The sequence below is a fragment of the Capricornis sumatraensis genome, chromosome 9 (assembly GCF_032405125.1).
Source record: "Capricornis sumatraensis isolate serow.1 chromosome 9, serow.2, whole genome shotgun sequence".
Taxonomy (NCBI): Eukaryota; Metazoa; Chordata; class Mammalia; order Artiodactyla; family Bovidae; genus Capricornis; species Capricornis sumatraensis.
In genome coordinates, this window is record NC_091077.1 from 94076651 (window position 1) to 94096597 (window position 19947).

Genomic DNA, 19947 nt, shown 5'->3' on the forward strand with positions numbered 1-19947 from the left:
GTATGTGTCTGCATGTCACACTGTTTACAATAGCCAGGACATGGAAGCAACCTTGATGTCCATCAGCAGATGAATGGATAAGAAAGCTGTGGTACATGTACACAATGGAATATTACTCAGCTATTCAAAGAATGCATTTGAATCAGTTCTCATGAGGTGGATGAAACTGGAGCCTATGATACAGAGTGAAGTAAGTCTGAAAAAAAAAAAAAAACACCAATACAGTATATTAAGACATATATATGGAATTTAGAAAGATGGTAATGATGATCCCATATGCGAGACAGCACAAGAGACAAAGATTTAAAGAACAGACTTTTGGACTCTGTGGGAGAAGGCGAAGGTGGAATGATTTGGGAGAATAGCACTGAAACATGTATATTATATGTGAAACAGGTCGCCAGGCCAGGTTTGATGCATGAGACAGGGTGCTCAGGGCTGGTGCACTGGCATGACCCTGAGGGATGGGACGGGGAGAGAGGTGGGAGGGGAGTTCGGGATGAGGGACACATGAACACCCATGGATGACGCAGGTCAATGTATGGCAAAACCACTACAACATTGTAAAATAATTAGCCTCCAAAAAAAAAAAAAAGAACTGACTCGTAAACGTGTAAGCGGACAGATGAGTACACTGTGGGAGTGAAGGCTAACATGCCCTCGAGGAAGCAGGAGGGTGTGGGCATGGGCTGCATGGGCAGCCTCTTTAGCACAGCCTTGCCAACTCTGACGACCAGGCTGTTAAAAGCACAAATCGGTTTGACAGCTGTGAGGACAGGAAGACATGGGCACAGAATGGCAAGTGCTTAGCCTTATGAAAGAAAGAAGTAAAGGGCAGGGTCATCATTGCATTAATCCAGTGGTTCACAAGCATCAATGGCCCAAGATTAGAATTTCTTAGCCATGCCTTTAAAATGCAGAGTCCTAGCCCCCATCGTTAAAGATTCAGATTGAATACGTCTCAATGATGATAATATTCAGCCAAATACAGGCATTCAAAAGATTAACCTTTGGAGTAAAATTTAATTACAGAATATTATCAATTTGTACTATCTCACAAAGTAACACTGTGGAGCTTATGGTTCAGAAAAGCTACATATATAAATTATACCGCCCATTTTCACACAATAAATAATTTATGTAAATAGATGAAACATTTTAAAACCAAAGATCCAAAGCAAGTGACATACAGCTTCTTCAAACTAATATAAACGGCTTTTTGAAAAAATAAGACACTATACTTTCAAGTCTTTAAATTTGAAATTCTGAAATTATATCTGAATTGATACTATAAAGAAAACAAGACACAATTTTTGTTTTTATTTAAGAAAAGTTCATCTTTTTAGCATAAATGAAGGAATTGCATGATCGATTAAATACTGTCAGCATTATTTTTGAAAAATGTTCATTCATTTTTTAAATGCAGCCTTACACTTCAGTGTTTTGAATTCTATAAACATACCCATTAGCAGTCTGTGTTGTGCTTAGTCACTCAGTCATGTCTGACTCTTTGCAGCCCCATGGAGGGTAGCCCACCAGGCTCCTCTGTCTATGGGGATTCTCCAGGCAAGAATACTGGAGTGGGCTGCCCTCCTCTAGAGGATCTTCCCAACCCAGGGATCAAACCCAGGTCTCCCACATTGCAGGCAGATTCTTTACTGTCTGAACAACCAAGGAAGCCCAATTAGCAGCCTAGGACTCACCTAACATTTATATTATACTTCTTCAATAGAACCCAAGATGAAGCACTAGTAAAACAGATTATAAGATTACTTGGATATTGGATGAATTGGTCTGCTGAACTCTAGAATTCACAGGAGGAATTAAAACTTTTGTTTCTTGACAAATAAAATTCTGTACTGTGCTAATCTCATTTTGCATATAATTTAGCAAATGGCTATTAAGGCTTTATTGTAAGGGATAACCAAAAAAAGTCCTATTGTGCACCATGCAAGATACAGAAAATAATGATTCACAAATAACTAATGAACAACTAAGGTAATCACGGTTTTTCCTTTCATTATAGACTTCTCAAAATCAAAAAATGTTTTCAAATTAAAGTTATATTAAGAGTTTATGGAAAATTACATCCCTAGCTTAAGAACTTAAAGGTCTTTTGATTTTAAAAAGGAATGGATGATTATAACTATAGCTTTTTAAAATGTTGCTTTGGGGAAAAGTCTTGATTCTTTGTTTCATTCTTTCTAATAGATTTTTCTTTTCCTGCTTACTATAAAATAAAGCACTGTTATTGTGAGGACAATTTCTGATTCAGTTCCAATGCTCTTGTATCTTCATGAGTTTTGGCATTGTTTACCAGCACCTGTGGGAAATCACAGACAGGAACATTAGTATTCTCTTAAGCCAAAGGGCAGTGGGCAACACCAAACTATACAAGAAGATCTGACTCTGTGCAACCTTTCAGTCATTTTTGCTGAAATAAATTTCAAAGCTAACATCACATAAGCACTGTTTATTCAAATACTCAACAGTAGAGATGTCAACATTCTGATTGTTACCACTGACAGTGGTGCATAAAGTTACAGGTTTTGATTGGAGGCTTTTTTTACAACACTGTCACCTCTAAACCCATGCCCCAAAGACCATTTTATGCACAGGGCTGTCCAAATGACACTGCTCTGCTTTAAAACCACAGCTTAAGATCAAGCAGTGAGGTTCTAAGTTCCATTAAGAACCTTTCCATAATTTTCACCAATTCCACAAACTAGAAGCTTTGATTTCTGTTGCTCATTTGATTACTAACACGTTTTTCGGTTGCTCATTTTCAAACACTCAGAAGGTCTCTGAGATGTTGCTCTACTAGCAAGCTAACAAGTTAGCCTGCCACAGTTTCACAAATACTGCCAGGAGACATGGGACATGTCGGTCAGAGACAAATGTCTTCATCATTCAGGGTGTAGCAAACAACATGAGTATCATTATATCTGCATCCATTCCCTTCACCCTGTATGTCTCACAGGGGTGAGGTGGAATGGGTGCACATGGAATCCCCCACACACAGTGAGTTGCATGACAAGAGGGGAACCCTGAGCCTAGGACACTTGACTCTTTTATAACTGGCAGTAAACATGACTACTCTGTGCACTAGGGAGACACTTATCTCTTCTCCCAAGGTTGTGAATGTTAAAAAAAAAAAAAGCTTCTCATTAGTTTTCATTGTGTTTTTAAAACTGTTGGCTGAAGTTGTAAGAATTTAGACCCAATACATGTCTTACATACTCTATCTTTTTAAAAAGAATCCACACACACAGCTGACCCTTAAACCGCATGTGGATTGGGGATGAAGACCCTCTATATGCTCAAAAATTCACATACAACTTATAGTCAGCCACCTACGTAGGCCCTTGGTATCCGTAGATTCAACTAATCAAGGATCATGGAGTACTGTAGTAATTACTACTGAAAAAAATTTGAGTATAAGAAGAACCACACCATTTAAATATGCGTTCTTCAAGAGTCAACTGTATATGCTTACATGTTTAGAAACCAGAGTCATCCCATGAGACCTGGAGCAGAAACTGCCATGTGCATTTTATAGCAGACACCAAGAAGCAAACTGTTCCAAAGACAATACGAACATCCCATTAACTTCTGCTACTTCCAAACCCCTCTACTGACTTCTCTGCATTGGTTGTAAGAAATACTACAACCAGAACCCAGAACCTTCGTCTATCTTTTCTTATGCTACCGAGCACTTCAGAAGAGTGTATTTCCTACATGTTAAATTGGTGGTGACAACTAGCGGTGATGACACCTGAGGTATTATTTGGCAATGTCTAGAAGACATTTTCAGCTGCTGTAAGCTGGGTGGAGGCACTGCTACTGGCATCCAGTGGTTAGGGATGCTGGTTAGGCAACCTAACCACTGGATGCAAAGCACAGGACAAAGCAACACTCAGCCCTCATACAGCAAAGGTCCACAATGAAATATTTTTAATAAAATCAGGGTCTTACATCAATGAGCTCGTAGTCATTTTTGGCATGTAAGTGTCTCAGAAGGTACCAACGTGCTGTTGAAACAATAGATTTGGGATACCCAGGCTGATACACAACTCTCTCCAAAAGTCGCCGTGTCTCTCTAGGAAAAAGATACTCACTTTTAGTCCAAAGCATATAAATTAAGATACTTCATCTACTAGTCTCACACACACGTATCTTTCTCATTCTTCTGCAGATGATGTGCTGATTACTTTATCAATTTTTTATACATGTAACAAAAAGGGTAATAATAATGGTTAACATTTATGAAGTATTTATTATGTGCTATGCAGTAGTATGCCAAATGTTTTACACATATGGTCACACTTAACATTGTAAGGCTGGTTGCTGCTATTACTCTCATTTTGCAGACAAATAAGGCCCTTTCCAAAAAAAATGGGAAAATGACTCGTTTTATGAGCACTTCTGACTGCTCTATTTCTAATCCTCCTTGAAAGCAGGCAGAAAATAAATGATACAAAGATAATGTGCACTGGAACAATTAGAAATATTTAACATCTACAATAGAGGCTAAGTGTACAATATCAGGCTTTTAGCATATGCTTTCATGTATTAAACCTGTATAGTATGTGACCTTATGTAATAACAGGCTGATTTAGAGTTGTGTTCTAATTTCTCCTTTCCAATTTTACTAATATTTATGACTCCAAAGACTTATGTATGGGTAGAAATAACACAAATTGTGGTAACTTCAGAACTGCTGAACAAGAAGATTTTGTAAGTAGCAACTGGTTAGAAGGAGGAGCTAAAGAACTTGTGCTTAAGATGTGTTTACATAGGAATCAATAGTAAAGCAGTATATCTATTTGAGCTGATTTTGGCTGCTGCTCACAGAGATTACAGGGGGCTGGGGCTTAAGGCTCTCTAAGTCAGGAGGTCCAACCAGTCCATCCTAAAGGAAATCAGTCCTGAATATTCATTGGAAGGACTGATGCTGAAGCTGAAACTCCAACACTCTGGCCACCTGGTGTGAACAACTGACTCATCTGAAAAGACCCTGATTCTGGCAAAGACTGAAGGTAGGAGAAGAAGGGGAGGACAGAGGACAAGATGGCTGGATGGCATCACCAATTCAATGGACGTGAGTCTGAGTAAACTGCACGAGTTGGCGATGGACAGGTAGGCCTGGCGTGCTGCAGTCCATGGGGTCGCAGAGAGTCGGACACGACTAAGCAACTGAACTGAACTGAACTGAGGTGATATACACTGAGCTTTGGCAGAAAGAGTTCATTAGGAACTTCAAATTATAGCCTAAAACATTTCTTGGTGAAATTCGTCATGTAAAAAAATGGCAAAATAAATACATAACAGAAATGAAGATGGGACTGCTATATTAGTCATAGGTCTTTAACTCTTCCTATTTCGTGGTGCTGATGTGACCTTTGCCACATATTTGTGTGCTAAGCTCTATGCCTACAATACCTAATTCTGTTCCAGTAATATATGTGCCTAAACTACTGTTTTACTTTATATTTGCTTCATATTATGTGTGATATCCATTAGACTAGATATTATTCTCAGAATTTCAAAATATTCTTGCCTGTTTTTTCATCCATATAACACTTAAGTGATTTCCTTCAAATTTATTTCTGACCTCATCCCCCCCCTTCCAAAGAAAAGATTGCTAAAATTTCTACATTTAATACTGTGAAGCTTCTGGATTTTCTAGGTATTAAAAACCACATTGTTTATAATGTCTCTGCCTTTTCAATATTTATTACTTTTTTCATAGCTTATTGTGCTCTGCAAGAACTTATGTCAATCTAGCTTTGAACTTAAGCCTTTTGGATTTTGCTTGTTACTAGAATCTACATTTACACTGTCGTCTCATCCTAAAACACTTAAGACCAAAAATACCAAGGCCTTCTTCATTTGAAAGGCTATCATGCAAATCTCTCATATTCTATATCTGTGTACCAAATTATTATTTTTTTAATTGTAAGACTTTATTTTCTTCCTTATTGGGTTACTAGAATCAGCCTTTCCAAAGTAGAAATATATATATGAATAACATCAAAATTTGTTAAATTCATTCTAAACTTTTGTCTCCCAGAAGGAATAAAAGTGAAGAAACATTTTAAGAAAAAAAATGAACAAAGATTCTTTATACCTTGCTCCCATTTTGCGTTTGAATTGTAACAAAGCTTGTAAAAGGACAGCCAGTGGACAAAAGCAAAGTTTCAGGGCCTCAGCTGTAGCTTCTTGAACCAAGGATGGCCAGTGATCATTGGAAACATTAGCCTATAAAAATAAACACAAATATTAAATCATTGCGCTCATTTAACATGCTAGGAAGGTAATGCTCAAAATCCTTCAAGCTAGGCTTCAGCAGTACACCCAGAACTTCCAGAAGTAAAAGCTTGGTTTAGAAAAGGCCAGTGATCAAACAGCCACCATCTGCTGGATCACAGAGAAAGCAAGGGAATTCCAGGAAAACATTGACTTCTGCTTCATTGAATAAAGTTTTTGACTGTGTGGATCACAACAAACTATGGAAAATTGTTAAAGAGATGGGAATACTGGACCACCTTACCTGCCTTCTGAGAAACCTGTATGCAGTTCAAGAAGCATCAGTTACAACTGGACATGCAGCAATGGACTGGTTCAAAATTGGGAAAGGAGTACATCAAGGCTGTATATTGTCACCCTGCTTATTAACTTATATGCAGAGCACATTATGCGAAATTCCAGGCTGGATGAGTCACAAACTAGAATCAAAATTGACAGGAGAATTATCAATAACCTCAGATATGCCGATGACACCACCCTTATGGTAGAAAGCAAAGAGGAACCAAAGAGCCTCTTTATGAAGGTGAAAAAGGAGAGTGAAAAAGCTGGCTTAAAACTCAACATTCAAAAAACTAAGATCATAGCATCCAGTCTCATCATTTCAAGGCAAACAGATGGGGTAAAAGTAGAAACAGGGACAGATTTTATTTTCTTGGGCTCCAAAATCCCTGTGGATGGTGACTGCAGTAATGAAATTCAAAGACACTTGCTCCTTGAAAGGAAAGCTATCACAAACCTAGATAGTGTATTAAAGAGCAGAGACATTACTTTGCCAACAAAGGTCCGTATAGTCACAATTATGGTTTTCCCGGTAGTCATGTATGGATGTGAGGGCCAGACCATAAAGAAGGCTAAGTTCCAAAGAATGGATGCTTTCAAATTGTGGGGCTGGAGAAGACTCTTGAGAGTCCCTTGGACAGCAAGGAGATCAAATCAGTCAATCCTAAAGGAAATCAACCCTGGATATTCATTGGAAGGACTGATGCTGAAGCTCCAATATTTTGGCCACCTGATGTGAAGAGCTGACTTACTGGAGAAGGCCCTGATGCTGGGAAAGACTGAGGGCAGGAGAAGAATGGGGCGACAGAGGATGATAAGGTTGGATGGCATCACCAACTCAATGGACATGAGTTTGAGCAAACTCCAGGAGGTAATGAAGGACAGGGATGCAGAGTTACACATGACTTAGAGACTAAACAACATTAAATCATTAGACATTTGACATGTTTACTTTAAAAAATACAATCAGCTGTTACTTGTTGAGTGTCCAAGTTGCCATTTAACGCTGTAGGGAATGAAATTCTACAAAATTATTAAGAACTGATTCTTGACCTTAGGGAACTACAAAACAAAGGCTGACAGGGATTAAGGAAGGATTCAAAAAGGAGATACCATTTTTAAAACACTAAAATATTTGCTAAAAGAAAACACACTATTCTATGGGTGAATGAAATCTATCAATTACTAAGCTCCTGCTCTACCAAATATACAAAACTTAATTCTTTAACTGGTAATGATAAAGTTTCACATTTCAAAAATTATCTAAGGAGAGACGAAAACCAAAAGTGAATATGTTGATAAAATCCCAATATAGGAAAAAAGTGCAAAGCCAGTTAGAGATAAATAAATCTGAGGGAGATGGGTATACCAGACCACCTGACCTGCCTCTTGAGAAACCTATATGCAGGTCAGGAAGTGACAGTTAGAACTGGACATGGAACAGACTGGTTCCAAATAGGAAAAGGAGTACGTCAAGGCTGTACATTGTCACTCTGCTTATTTAACTTATATGCAGAGTACATCATGAGAAACGCTGGGCTGGAGGAAGCACAAGCTGGAATCAAGATTGCTGGGAGAAATATCAATAACCTCAGATATGAAGATGACACCACCCTTATGGCAGACAGTGAAGAGGAACTAAAAAGCCTCTTGATGAAAGTGAAAGAGAAGAGTGAAAAAGTTGGCTTAAAACTCAAGATTCAGAAAACTAAGATCATGGCATCCGGTCCCATCACTACATGGAAAATAGATGGGAAACAGTGGAAACAGTGGTTGACTTTATTTTTGGGGGACACCAAAATCACTGCAGATGGTGACTGAAGCCATGAAATTAAAAGATGCTTATTCCTTGGAAGGAAAGTTATGACCAACCTAGACAGCATATTAAAAAGCAGAGACATCACTTTGTCAACAAAGGTCCGTCTAGTCAAGGCTATGGTTTTTCCAGTGGTCATGTATGGATGTGGGAGTTGGACTATAAAGAAAGCTGAGTGCCAAAGAATTGATGCTTTTGAAGTGTGGTGTTGGAGAAGACTCTTGAGAGTCCCTTGGACTGCAAGGAGATCCGACTAGTCCATCCTAAAGGAGATCAGTCCTGGGTGTTCATTGGAAGGACTGATGTTGAAGCTGAAACTCCAATACTTTGGCCACCTGATGCAAAGAGCTGACTCATTTGAAAAAACCTTGATGCTGGGAAAGATTGAGGGCAGGAGGAGAAGGGGACGACAGAGGATGAGATGGTTAGATGGCATCACGGACTCAAGGGACATGGGTTTAGGTGGACTCCAGGAGTTGGTGATGGACAGGGAGGCCTGGCGTGCTGCGGTTCATGGGGTCGCAAAGAGTGAGACACGACTGAGTGACTGAACTGAACTGAAATCAAAGTCAACAACTTTGAAAATTTTATTCAGAATTTCATTATATGGGAAAAAATGATAAGATTACTTCAGTTGCAAAGTTTAGTTTCTTATAGTATGTACTGAGTACAAAAATAACATAGATGAGTATTCCTTAAGAGATAGTAACTAAAAATAAAATGGTGAACACTCTACTGATTTTACAAGAAGAAAAAAAAGCATTTAAAATCTTTTGTTAAAAACCTCAAACTGTAACCAAGATTTCCTAATTACAGGTGTCTAGAATACACATTTTAATAAAGTCAATATAATAAGTGAATACACTGTTGTAGTTCAGTCGCCCAATCACATCCCACTTTTTGCGACCCCACACACTGTAGTTCCTTTCAAACATTCTTTTCAAATATAGAGCAATGAACTCTGAGTTCAGTACAGCCAACAGTAATTTGTGTAATCAAGGAAGAGGAAGTCACAGTGATAATGAATTTTAAAATAGAGACCAGAGGTTGTGAGACATACTCCATAAACATGGGAGCAATGACAACTTGCTCCCATCTGGCAAAGAATGTAAGGCAAAGCCCATACTAATAAAATTACATTTATTTTAAGCCAATAGTACAAAACTCTCACTGGGTGGTTTTACAATGTACTATCTAAATTCCAAGAATTCATATAAAGTATTTTGTAAAGTTACTGCATGTATGGGTTGGCCAAAAAATTCATTTGAGTTTTTTTATGTTATGAAAAAATCCAAATGAACTTTTGGGTCAACCCAATATTATTATATAATATTTTCTATATGTGCATACTGTGCGTGCTTAGTTGCTCAGTTGTCTGACTCTTTTTGAGACCCTATGGATTGTGGCCCACCAGGCTCCTCTGTCCGTGGGTTTTCCCAGCAAGGATACTGGAGTGGGTTGCCATTTCCTTCTCCAGGGGATCTTCCTGACTCAGGGATCGAACCTGTATCTCCTGCACTGGCAGGCAGATTCTTTACTGCTAAATAACTAGGGAAGCCCTTCTATATGTAACCAGTATACTAAACAATGTGATTGGAATAAACTTTAAAAAATATATACATAGATTTATTTCCTTGCACCAGGTCTTAATTGCCGCATGCAGGATCTCTGATCTTGAGTTCTGGCATGTGAACTCTTAGTTGCAGTGTGTGGCATCTAGTTCTCTGACCAGGAATGCAACCCAGATCCCCTGCTGTGGGGGCATGAAGTCTTTGCCACCGGACCACTTACTTATGTTTCCCATTATGGTTTTAAACTTATTATATGAGGGAGACTTTTCCTTATACAATAAGGATGTAAATTACAGTAAGTCCCATGACTCTGAAGAACTATACACAGAAAAAGTGAAAGTGAGAGTGAAGTCACTCAGTTGTGTCCAACTCTTTTCGACCCCATGGACTGGCTCCTCTGTCCATGAGATACACAGAAAAACTATACAAAAAAGGTCTTAATGACCCAGATAACCACGATGGTTTGACCATTCACCTAGAGCCAGACATTGTGGAGTGTGAAGTCAAGTGGGCCTTAGGAAGCATCACAAGGAACAAAGCTAGTGGAGGTGATGGAATTCCAGCTGAGATATTTCAAATCCTCAAAGATGATGCTGTGAAAGTGCTACACGCAATGTACCAGCAAATTTGGAAAATCAGCAATGGCTACAGGACTGGAAATGGTCAGTTTTTATTCCAATCCCAAAGACAGGCAATGCCAAAGAATGTTCAAACTACCAGACAACTGCACTTGTTTCACACGCTAACAAAGTAATGTTGAAAATTCTCCAGAGAGGCTTCAACAGTATTTGAACCAAGAACTTCCAGATGTTCAAGCTGGATTTAGAAAAGGCAGAGGAACCAGAGATCAAATTGCTGACATCCACTGGGTCATAGAAAAAGCAAGAGAATTACAGAAAAATATCCACTTCTGCTTCATTGACTACACCAAAGCTTTTGACCATGTGGATCACAACAAACTGTGGAAAATTCTTGAAGAGATGGGAATACCAGATCACCTTACCTGTCTCCTGAGAAATTTGTATGCAGGTCAAGAAGCAACAGTTAGAACCAGACATGGAACAATGGACTGGGGTTCCAATTTGGGAAAAGGGTACATCAAGGCTATATATTGTCACCCTAATTATTTAACTTATATGCAGAGTACATCATGCGAAATGCCAGACTGGATGAAGTGCAAGCTAGAATCAAGATTTCGGGGAGAAATATCAATAACCTCAGATATGCAGATGACACCACCCTTATGGCAGAAAGCAAAGAGGAACTAAAGAGCCTCTTGATTAAAGTGAAGGAGAGTGAAAAAGCTGGCTTAAAGCTCAAAACTCAAAAAATGAAGATCATGGCATCTAGTCCCATCACTTCATGGCAAATAGATGGGGAAACAATGGAAACAGTGACAGACTTCATTGACTTGGGCTCCAAAATCACTGCAGATGGTGACTGCAGCTATGAAATTAAAAGACGCTTGCTCCTTGGAAGAAATGCTATGACAAACCTAGAGAGCATGTTAAAAAGCAGAGACATTACTTTGCCAACAAAGGTCTGTCTGGTCAAAGCTACGGTTTTTCCAGGAGTTGGTCCAGAGTTGGACCATAAAGAAGGCTGGGTGCTGAAGAATTGATGATTTGAACTGTGGTGTTGGAAGAAGACTCTTGAGAGTCCCTTGGACTGCAAGGAGATCCAACCAGTCCATCCTAAAGGCAATCAGTCCTGAATATTCATTGGAAGGACTGATGCTGAAGCTGAAGCTCTAATACTGTGGCCACCTGATGCGAAGAACTGACTCACTGGAAAACACCCTGATGCTGTGAAAGACTGAAGGCAGGAGAAGGGGACAACAGAGGATGAGATGGTTGGATGGCATCACCAACTCGATGGACATGAGTTTAGCAAGCTCCGGGAGATGGTAAAGGACAGGGATGCCTGGCATGCTGCAGTTCATGGGGTCACAAAGAGTTGGACACGACCGAGTGACTGAACAAGAAACATGACTCTGACATCCATTCAGAGTCTTAATTAGAAAGTTCTCTTCTTTTCAAAACTTCAACCTTCATACAAAGATAATACTTACACCCTACTCCCATCTCCTCAGCTCCTAGCTAGGGTGTGCTTACATGCAGCAGCACATGGCTTGTTCCTCTGCCCAGCACTCCCACCTTTTCTTGCTAATTGTAGTTTCCAGCCTCAACTGAAACATCAGAAGTTTGGTGGGTGTCATTGTAAGGTGAGGGGTTCCCTGGTGGCTCAGATGGTGAAGAATCTGCCTGCAATGCAGGAGAGCAGGGTTCAATCCCTGGGTTGTGAAGATCCCCTGGAGAAGCAAACGGCAACCCACTCCAGTATTCTTGCCTGGAGAATTCCATGGACAGAGGAGACTGGAAGGCTATAATGCATGGGATCACAAAGAGTTGACACGACTGAGCGACTTTAAGAGTTCCTTCTCAATTGTAAGGTGATGTCTGATTCCTTAGGCCTGATAGACACTTAAAGATCTTTGTCTCTTCATCTGGATTTTCATCAGAGACTCCCAGCTTTGTGGGTAGTCTTACTGCAGAACCGGCTCTGAAATCTGAGGGGCTCAATGCAAAATATAAAACATGCAGGGCTCTTTGTTAAAAAATGATTAAACATGTCAACACGGTGACTACAGAGCACTAAACCCAGTGGGAGGCCTGTGCACAGGACAGGACGCACAATTCCACTAAGCTGGGTGAATGGACTCTGTTCCACTTCCTCTCTTCACATGCTCTGGCAATCTGGAGACGTCCAGCTTCCTTTCTGCTGAGATTCCATCACTCATCTAGGCAGCTCCGCATGTCAGGACCTAAGATAATTGCAATGCCAGTCTCAGGCGGCATCACCCATTCCTGGATCAAATGAACTCCAGGAGTGCTGCCCACCTCACACTGCAGCAACTCTTTAGTAAGATGGAGGGCATCTTGTAGCTAAACGTGCATTCCTAACTACCTTTGGGATTCGCCCACTGCTGACCACTCTCTCCCAGAAGCAGGCAGTCACTTTCCAAACCATGACCAACTCTCTTCCCAGCAGGTGGAAGCTGCAGCTTTCAAGGCACACATCAGACACCTGTCCATATGCTTCTGGACACGTGCCTGCAGGACCTCTGAGGCCACACACCACAGCCTCCCTCTCTCTGGCAGCACCGCCTTTCTCGCCTCGGGGGCACCTGTGTGTGTGTGGAAATGTGCCAGAGAGATGACAGGGGAGGCAACAGCTTTCTCCAGGAAGATTTCTTCACAGTCCTCCAACTCTACTCTCCTAATCTTTGTACAGCTTCCTTATGGGTTAAGTCTTCTACCTGCTTCAGAAATCTGTATCTTGATTTGCTATCTCTCTTTGGAATCTAAGATATTTAATATCTTAGCAGAACCTTTCAGTTTAATAATCTATTCATATATTATCACACATAAAACAGCCTAATTTTCATATACACATCCTCCATACACTGCCAGCTATTTACCAGAGAAATACGACATCTCCTTACAATAACTGCTGGGTATCAAATCTTATAACAAGCAAATCAAATGTGAACAGCGCTTTGAAGTTTACAAAGGCATTTGTGTTAATTCATTTGATATTCCTAACATCCCTAGGCAAAGTAGTTATTACCATCTCCACTATTACCAAAAAAGTTAGGAGGGGAGTTCTAGACAGCTTAATTGGCTGAAGTTTTCACAGGCGGAACCACAGCTCCTAGAGAAAACACTGTTTGTGGTGGCAGCAGTGGTGGGGGGATGGAGGCAGGTATACACGGGTATTACTAAACTGCAATCCAGTCTCGTCATCTGAAAAATAGGATTCTTATGAATATTAATGAAGTTAATACATATAAAGCACTAGACCAGAACCTAGCACGGGCTAAGTGTTCTGTATGTTTGCTATTACTATTGCTGTTTTTATTTTATTCCAGGTCAGATTTAATTTCCCAGCATGAAGAACAAACAAACAGACACATCACTACATAATTCTTATTAATGAACAAATTAATAAGTTAGACTAAAAGGGCTAAAAAAGAGTAAACGGGCTAAAACAAAAAATAAGTTAGACTTCTCCACACATTCAGAACAGTTATAAATGCCACATGTTGCTTCCACAGAGACTTTTGTTAAATATAAATATGGGACAAACAAAACAACATCTTCAGTGGCCCACAATTACCATTAACCACCATTTCTTTCCAGCCAAATTATCTCAAATTTGACCACCACTATTACCTGCCCATTCATTCAAAACTACTGGTGGAAGAGCTCCTATGTGTTAGGCAGAGCGTGAAGCAAAGCACAAGAAGAACAAAACATGGCCCCAACCTAAGGAGCTCTAAAATGTGCTCCACAGTAATAGCACCAAAGCTAAACATACTTCCTAAAGCTTGTATTTTTTTGCTAAAATGCCCAGTGAAAGCAAGTAAATAAAGTTGGCAAGGGGTTACTATGGCATAAGCAACAGTTCATTCAATCCTGTCTAGGAAAACTTAATTTTAAAAAAATGACATTTTATCTTTTAATCACAGAAGTAATATGCATACAATGAAAAATTAAAACACTAGAAAAGGACAGAAAATGAAAAATTCTCCTCCACCATCCCTTAAAGACCCCCTAATATCATTCTCCAAAGTAACTGTCAGTAAGTTTCTTCTGTATCTTTCCGTATCTTTCTATGTGTCTTTTAACATGCACATGTACACAGTGTCTTTACAGATAAACATTCTCGAAACTATATGCTACACATACATACATTCAAGTAGGATATCATATACACTTTTCTGGAGTTTGCTCCTCCAGACACCCACTTAAATATTTACCTTGAAGAGTTTATAAGACCTCTAGATTAATACACGCTAACTTGGTATCAGAAAATATATCAAGTCAAAAATTATTAGGAATCTCTCTTACAGAACATCAAATGGAACTGAGAAATGACTGAAATGCTAATTATTGGCATCTTTTTCACTAACGGGTAGCTGGGTTAATTCTAACTTAAGTCACCAAGAAACAAAAATGTATATTCTGTCATAATTCAACTTTTTAAGTTGCAATCTTTTTTTTTTCCTCCTAAATGATGGCAATGACCTGCTAGAATCTATGAGTTTATGTTATGTTACTTTATGCCCATCAAGATCCCAAACACAGTCTATGAGGAGCCCACAGTAGAAGGTGTTGAAACGTTAGGAACTGAATAGAATATCACTATGTAAAAAGCTTTTAACTTAAAGAAAAATAAAAAAAGCAGTTTTCCACATCATAACTATAACGAGATCTTACCATGCAGACTTCCAATGCAAGCAGTGCTAGCCTCAGCAGGCTCGAGAGCTTCCCACTCCAGCTGCCCTGCTGGGATGCTACTTGCAGGCTCTTCCTGTAACACATCTCTGCAGCACCCATCATTCCTTGGGACTGATATATGTGTGCCAGCCACTGAGGAGTAGCAAGAGAAAAGGACGCAAAAGACTTTAGTTTACTGCACAGTCTACTTCCAACAAATTCAATAAATGTTGGAGTTAAAACTTTTAATTTAATTATTGATGAATTTTGTGCCCCCAAAACAAAAATCATAGGTTAAGAAAGGGGACAGCCCCATATAACCCAGCAATCCCACGACGGCATATACCCTGAGGAAACTATAATTCAAAACAACACGTGTACTCCAATGTTCACTGCAGCACTATCAGTATCCAGGACATGGAAGCAACCTAGGTGTCTATCAGCAGATGAATGGATAAACAAGTTGTGGTACATGTTGGTACATGTGGTAATGGAATATTACTCAGCCATAAAAGGGAAGGAATTTGAGTCAGTTCTAGTGAGGTGGATGAACCTACAATCTGTTAGAGTAAAATAAGTCAGAAAGAGAGAAATAAATATTGTGGAATTGAGAAAAATGGTACTGTTGAACCAATGTGCAGGGCAGGAATAGAGAACAGACTTATGAACATGGTGGGGCAGAGGGAAAGAGAGTGGGATGAACTGAGAAAGTAGCATTGCAACATATTTATTACCATATGTAAACTAGATAGCTAGTGGGAAGTTGCCGTATAACACAGGAAGCTCAACCTGGTGCTCTGTGACGACCTAGAAGGCTGGGATGAGTTGGGAAGTGGGAGGGAGGTTCAAGAGACAGAGGACATATGTATTGCCATCTTGCCCATTCCATTAGCAACAGCATACTGGCTACATCTAGTGTGAAGTCTTAAAAAGTCTCTCAAGATAGCAAGTCAGGAACAAAATCAAAACACACAATGATTGTTCATATGTGACAGATACATCATGTAAACACTAACCAAGGGTTCACATAACTGTATTAATTCCCAACAAAGTAGACTTCAAGACAAGAGATGTGAAGAGATAAACTGGGCTGTTTCATAATGATGAAAGAGTCAGTCAAAGGAAGATATACATTTGTATATCCCAATCACATAGAATTTATGAAGCAAAAATATAAATTTAAGAAGAAATAGACAAATCCAGAATCTGAATCAGAGATTTCAACACACCTATCTCAGCAATGATAACAGAAACAGACAAAAAAATAAATAAGTAAATAAGGATATAGAAGATTTAAACAAAATTAACCAGTTTGACTTAAACAACGTTTAAGAAATTGAGATACTCTGTACAAATTTCTTGCAACTCACAAATGCTAAGGAAACAAGAAATCTTAAAAGTCCTATATATATTAAAGAAATTTAACATGGAATTTAAAAAGATACAAACTTTCCCATAAAGGAAATTCTTGGTCTGAATAGCTTCAATAGTGAATTCTTCCAAACATTTAGGAAATAAATGTCCTTAACATTTATTTTTATAATTATATATAATAATTTCTATAAAATAATTTATATGTAATTAATAATAAATAAATTATTTATAATTATTTATTAAATTTATTTATTATAACACAAACTCTTTCAGAAAAATAAAGAAAAATGGAATAATAACAGAGATAGCAAAACCTACCAATGACCTTATGAGACTGAAAAATTACAGGCCAATCTCTCTCATGAATATAGGTATACACATTGTAAACAAACATTTAACAAGCTGACTCTAGCAATATATAAAAGGAACAATACATCATGACCAAGCAGGGCTTCTTCTAAGAACAAAAGGTTGGTTTAACATTTGAAAATCCATGCAATCTATTGTATTAACAGAATAAAGAAAAAGAACCATTCTCATAGATGGGCCCCCAAAATCTACTCATTCATGATAAAAAACAAATCTCTCTTGACAAACTCAGAAAAGGATCTCCTTAATCTGAAAGATAAATTGGACAGCCATTTTAGAATCTACTGCACGCATTAATGCTGAGTTGCTTCAGCGGTGTCCAACTCTTTGCAATCCTATGGACTGTAGCCCACCAGGCTCCTCTGTCCATGGGATTCTCCAGGCGAGAACACTGGAGTGGGTTGCCATGCCCCTCTCCAGGGGATCTTTCCAACCCCAGGATCAAACCTGCATCTCTTACAACTTGTGCATTGGCAAGCAGGTTCTTTACCGCTAGCACCACCTGGGAAGCCCTTAGAATCTGTTAAATGCCGATAAAAACTTAAAGCAAATATTGTAGCTGAAATTATAAATGTTTTCTGTCTGAGGTAGAGAATAAGACCAGTATGTTCCCTTATCACCATTTCTGTTTAACATTGTATTTGAGACTCTAAACAGTGCAATGAGTCAAGAAAATTTTTAACTTAAATTATTAGAAAGAAAAAATAAAAATTATTCACAAAGGAAATATTGGTGTATGCAGAAAACCCAAAACCATTTCAAAAGAATAAGTCAGCAAGGCTGCTAGAAGGTCAAAATGTAAAAATCAACTGTATTTCTATGATCTTTTTAAAATTTTAAAACACTGCTGAGAGAAATTTAGAACTTAAATAATAAGGACTATAACAGCTCAGTTGGTAAAGAATCCACCTGCAATACAGGAGACCTGGCTTCGATCCCTGGGTTGGGAAGATCCCCTGGAGAAGGAAATGGCAACCCACTCTAGTATTCTTGCCTGGAGAATCCCATGGACAGAAGAGCCTGGCAGGCTGCAGTCCATGGGGTCGCAGGAGTCGGACACGAATTAGTGACTAAACCGCCACCCCCATAACACATTTATGAACAGAGAAACTCAATAGTAATATTTCGTTAATTTTCCCAAATTAAACTATAGATTTATTTAAACTACAAATTTATTATTTATTATTTATTTATTTAAACTATAGATTGAAATTCCAATCTAGACCTCAGTTGGACTTTTGTTTGGCGGGGAGAGTAAGGGTAACTGACAATTTACAGGTAAATGCAAAAGACCTAAAATGATTGAGAGAAACTTGAAGGAAACAAAAGAGTTGGAGGTCTTAATATTTCCCCCATACATCAAAACAAACTACAAAGCTATAAGCAATAATAAACAAATAGATCATAGAAAAAGGAGAAAAAGAATAAAGAGCCCTAAAAACCAAACATACCCAGTCACCTGATTTATAACAAAAGTATCATGACAATTCAGTGGAGGATGTAATGGTCTTTTCAAAGGATGGTACTAGGACAATTACATATCCACATGGGAAAAAAATGAAACTTGACCCTGCAACACTCACAAAAATTAATCCAGGATGGATCATTGACCTGTATATGAAAGACAGAACAACAGTTTCTAAAGAAAAACAGAAAAAAATCTTCATGAACTAAAGTAGAACACCCCAGTAAAACATTAACCATTAAACAATAATAAATTGGACTTCACTGAGATTAAGACCTACTCATCAAAAAATAACATTATGAAAATATTTGCAATACAGATATCCAAAAATGTGCTTGTAGCGAGAAAATATAATGAATTTCAACAATTCAGCAAGATAACAGCCCATTAAAAACTATAGTAAAGAAACGGTACTTTAAAAATAAGATATTCAAAGATCCAATAAACGTATGAGAAGTGGCTCAACAGCATTTTTCATTAGGCAAATTCCACTTAGCTACCAGGGCTTCCCTGGTAACTCAGCTGGGAAGAATCCACTTGCAATGCAGGAGACCCTGGTTCAATTCCTGGGTCAGAAGAACCACTGGAGAAGCGATAGGCTACCCACTCCAGTATTCTTGGGCTTCCCTGGTGGCTCAGATGGTAAAGAATTCCCCCAGAATGCAGGAGATCTGGGTTTGATCCCTGGGTTGGGAAGATGCCCTGGAGGAGGGCATGGCAACCCACTCCAGGATTCTTGCCTGGAGAATCCCCATGGACAGAGGAGCCTGGCGGACTACCATCCACAGGGTCACAAAGAGTTGGACACAACTGAGTGACTAAGCACACAAATTGCACTTAAAACCACTATATGATACTATTAATATTACCTACATATCCACTGAAAAGGGAAAATAATAACCACCATCTAGCGGCAATGGCACTCCACTCCAGTACTCTTGCCTGGAAAATCCCATGGATGGAGGAGCCTGGTTGGCTGCCGTCTATGGGGTCGCACAGAGTTGGACACAACTAAAGCGACTTAGCAGCAGCAGCAATATCAGCAACTGGAAGGCTTATAATTTGCAGGTGGAAACATAAATTGACAACCCATTTTAAAAAAACACTGGACAGGATCTACTAAAGTGAATACATTTTCACTATGAAAAGAAAAAGCAAAAGTGCTAGTAGCTCAGTCATCTGACTCTCTGCAACCCTGTGGACTATAGCCTGCCAGGCTTCTCTGTTCATGAAATTATCACCCAACAAAAGGCATATCCCAGCAGCATTATAACAGCCAAAACCTGGAAACCCAGTTGACCTATGAACAACATGGATGTATCTTACAGTCAGCCTCTGTATTCATGGTTGCAAGGACTGACCCAACCACAGACTACTGAAAAATAGCCATGTATAACTGGACTCATGCAGTTCAGACCCATGCTGTTCAAGGGTCAACTGTAATTCAAATGTCTATCAACAGTAAAAGGGATATCTTACAGT

At 39.0% G+C, this 19947-nt stretch overlaps 1 protein-coding gene across 1 annotated transcript in view; it reads right to left on the minus strand.

Annotated features, from left to right (window-relative positions):
• Positions 1-1350: 1350 nt before the first annotated feature.
• The window catches only part of SKIC3 (SKI3 subunit of superkiller complex), a 90386-nt gene continuing 71789 nt past the window's right edge, over positions 1351-19947 (minus strand). The window contains exons 37-40 of the mRNA XM_068980348.1: positions 15258-15410; positions 6131-6261; positions 3976-4099; positions 1351-2323 (exon numbers count right to left, since the gene is read on the minus strand). Coding sequence (XP_068836449.1) covers positions 2249-2323; positions 3976-4099; positions 6131-6261; positions 15258-15410 — 483 coding nt within the window. The 3' untranslated portion in view covers positions 1351-2248. The remainder of the gene's footprint in view (positions 2324-3975; positions 4100-6130; positions 6262-15257; positions 15411-19947) is intronic.